Below are 3,140 nucleotides of genomic sequence, written 5' to 3'. Positions count from 1 at the left end.
TTTACTTAAGTTTCAATTGACAGTTTATTCCAAATTTTTACCATGACCATAAGATCTAATTGTCAATCACAAATAGTTCAGACTCAGCAAGCAGAAAAAAAGAAGCAAGAAGACCGATGATATACGTGGTTCATCACAAGTGGTGTGACCACGGGCAAATGAAGTGTTGTTTTCCACTATTATATGTTATACAATGTACATTGAAGTCTCATAAAAACAACTTCATCCTCTATATCTACACATTGCCTCAGAGGTACTTATATTCCAGTATGCTTTGGTATTAAAGAACAACATTTGCTTTTGCGGCTACTGTGGAGTAGATGTATGTATTCAACCAGAAAAAAATAACTTGGTTTTCCAAACTGTTTCAAATATTGCTGCTTATCGAATGCGATTCATATGTGAAAATGGCTCTGCTCTCGCTTTTGGTGCAGCTTTGGTGACTACTTCTGGAGTGCCAAAAGCATTCCAAAACCTCAATGTTTCGTCTGCGGCTGCTGTTGCCACTGTGCAACCATCCGGGCTCTGCGCCATATAAAGAACTCTTGAAGTGTGACCATTGAGCTCTCCCATCTTCACCATTGAAGGATATTTCCAAAGTGTTAGTTGATTCTGTGTAAATCCATGAGAGCTGAGCAACTCCCTCTCATTCTTGTTCCACAACAGGGAACATACCTGAGACCCAGTGTCAACTGAGTTCAAGCATGCACCTGTGTGTGTATTCCAAAACTTGATGCTTTGATCGCCACTACCTCCACCAGTAGCTAGCAAATTCCTTTGGAAAGGACACCAAGCAAGTGACCTTACTGCAGATGTATGATCCTCAAGCCTGTGGAGCCACTGTGTTGGGGAACTAGAAGATGCTGTACCTCTATCCCAGATATAAAGTAGATTATCATTCCCACCACTGGCTAATTGTTGACCTGAAGCAGACCATTTCAACCCACAAACTTCTTGCTCATGCCCTCTGTATGTTTCAACAATGGGTGATCTAATTCTTACATCATTATTGATGATTCTACCATCCATCCCTCCAGTTGTTAGTATGCGATTGTTCCATGCCAAAGACCCCACACGCTGCCTATGCCCACCTCTTAAAGTTCTCAACTGTAGAAACATATCAAGAATAACAAACGACATTAGTAAACTAGTAAACAATATAGTTCATATTGTTGAATTTTTTTAAGGATAACTAGACAAGCATAAAAATACCTGCTTATCTGAAGCCGTATCCCACAGATGAACTTCAGAGTTGTTCAAACCAACAGCAATATGACGCCCATCAGGAGCCCAGCTTACGGATGTGATCGGGCCATTTTCTTCATCCACGGTAACGAGTTCTGAAGTGGAACCGTTTGATGCATCCCACAAATACACTGTGTTTCCAAGTGCTATTGCAAGAACATTGGCACTTCCCCAATCCAATAAATTGAGGTAATAATCATCCACAAGGCCAGGAGCATCCAATGTCCTCTCAGAAGTCTGAAAACCCAACAAATCAATTAGCACAAAATTGCATTATATTGTGGTTTCACACCAAACAAACAACTAAGAATTATGAAAACAATTCAGATCTAATTGAACTTCAAAAAAATTCAAAAATTTCAAATCAAATTGGAGTATATTCATGCAATCAAAGAACTAAAATGAATAACTATAACTAATAATGATATAATATGTAATGCACCTGAGGAATAATTCGCCTGGGCTTGGCGGTTCTGTCTTGTTGATGAATTGATAAAGTAATCTCATGAGGGATCAAATCAACTGGCGTAGGCGGCTTGTTCTTGAAAGCTAGAATCCTGGTCCGGTTCATGTTTAAAGCTTCTGCAAGTAGCTTCCTGTAAGCCTGTCTGGAAGGGGAGCACACAACTGGGTTTTCCTTACCTTTAGCTCCTTCTGTCAGCATGTAGTGAGCAAAATCGAAGTCCATTGCCGATCTATTCGGTATGAATCTGTCCAACTGGTGACAAAACAATCAAACAATAAAGGAATAATCAAATACTTGATTTTTATAAACAAGTTCAGAAAGTAAAGATCTTGTTTATGTGTATCATTTCAAATTCCATTAACAATCTACGAAAAATGTTTTAAAAGTATTCCCAGTTTCTTAATACTTATGTATCCAATTACTGACAAAACCCCCCAATTTGTTTATTAAAATCTGGATTTACAAACCCTAATCGTGAAAGATCTGCACAATTAGATTAGGTTATTTACTTATCCAATTACTGACAAAAGCCCTAAATTTATTTTAGAATTAAAGCCTGAATTTCACATTAAAACCCTAATTATTCCCAGTTTCTTCTATGTATCCAATTACTGACAAAACTCCCCAATTTGTTTATTAAAATCTGGATTTACAAACCCTAATCGTGAAAGATCTGCACAATTAAATTAGATTATTTACTTATCCAATTACTGAGAAAAGCCCTAATTTTATTTTAGAATTAAAGCCAGAATTTCACATTAAAACCCTAATTATGAAAGATTTGAAAAACGGAAAAAAAGTTCTTACATTCTCTCTGGAAGTCTTTCTCCGAAGAGGATAGCGTGATTCAATTTTGACGGCGGGAGAACTCAAAGATCCTGAATCCATTGTTAGATGAAAAAGAAACAAACAATATACAAAATAACAAATGAAAATGAAACAAGAAAGAAATTGAAATAAAGAATATAAGAAAACGAAACCCTGCAAAAGAAATGAATTAGACAAAATAAAAATCAAACTGAATCGGTTATTGCGAGTTGCAACTAGATAGCTTGAGAGAGAGAGATAGAGAAAGAGAGAGAAGAGAGAGAGAGAGAGAGATTAGAATGATGTTAGAAATATGCGCGAGAGAAATATGCGCGAGAGAGAGATTATATATATATATATATAGCATAGAGGAATTGGAGAATTAGGGTTGCAACGGCTATTTCTATTAGATGGGCGTATTAAGAAAACTCTTACCAAAGATTTCACCAGCAAAGCAACGGTAAGTCGAGTCAACAATTATATTATTTCTGTATTTATATTTAGTCAAAAAAAAAAGTTTTATATTATTTCTGGACGTTTTAGTTATACCAATAAAAATGTTAAGGGTCCGTTTGTTACGTATTAAAAAAAATAGTGATTTTGATGTAAAATAATTTAGAGA

General features: G+C 36.1%; 1 protein-coding gene across 1 annotated transcript; it reads right to left on the bottom strand.

Annotated features, from left to right (window-relative positions):
• Positions 1 to 2,824, bottom strand: LOC123906208 (cell division cycle 20.1, cofactor of APC complex-like). The gene is made up of 4 exons (XM_045956069.1): positions 2,519 to 2,824; positions 1,688 to 1,963; positions 1,213 to 1,482; positions 1 to 1,107 (listed from the first exon to the last, which is right to left on the bottom strand). Exons 1-4 carry the CDS (start codon positions 2,597 to 2,599, stop codon positions 382 to 384), a joined length of 1,353 nt encoding a protein of 450 aa, XP_045812025.1. The 5' UTR covers positions 2,600 to 2,824; the 3' UTR covers positions 1 to 381.
• Between the last annotated feature and the right edge of the window lie 316 nt (positions 2,825 to 3,140).

This window comes from Trifolium pratense, linkage group LG2, assembly GCF_020283565.1.
Source record: "Trifolium pratense cultivar HEN17-A07 linkage group LG2, ARS_RC_1.1, whole genome shotgun sequence".
In the NCBI taxonomy this organism is placed as follows: Eukaryota; Viridiplantae; Streptophyta; class Magnoliopsida; order Fabales; family Fabaceae; genus Trifolium; species Trifolium pratense.
This window is presented reverse-complemented; position numbering and strand designations above follow the sequence as displayed.

Excerpts from the sequence above, each read along its gene's own strand:
- LOC123906208 (XM_045956069.1), bottom strand. The coding sequence starts at position 2,599 with ATGGATTCAGGATCTTTGAGTTCTCCCGCCGTCAAAATTGAATCACGC. Across the intron at positions 1,964-2,518 it reads GAAAGACTTCCAGAGAGAAT|TTGGACAGATTCATACCGAA; the intron begins GTAAGAACTTTT and ends TTTTGTCACCAG. Across the intron at positions 1,108-1,212 it reads ATACGGCTTCAGATAAGCAG|TTGAGAACTTTAAGAGGTGG; the intron begins GTATTTTTATGC and ends ATGTTTCTACAG.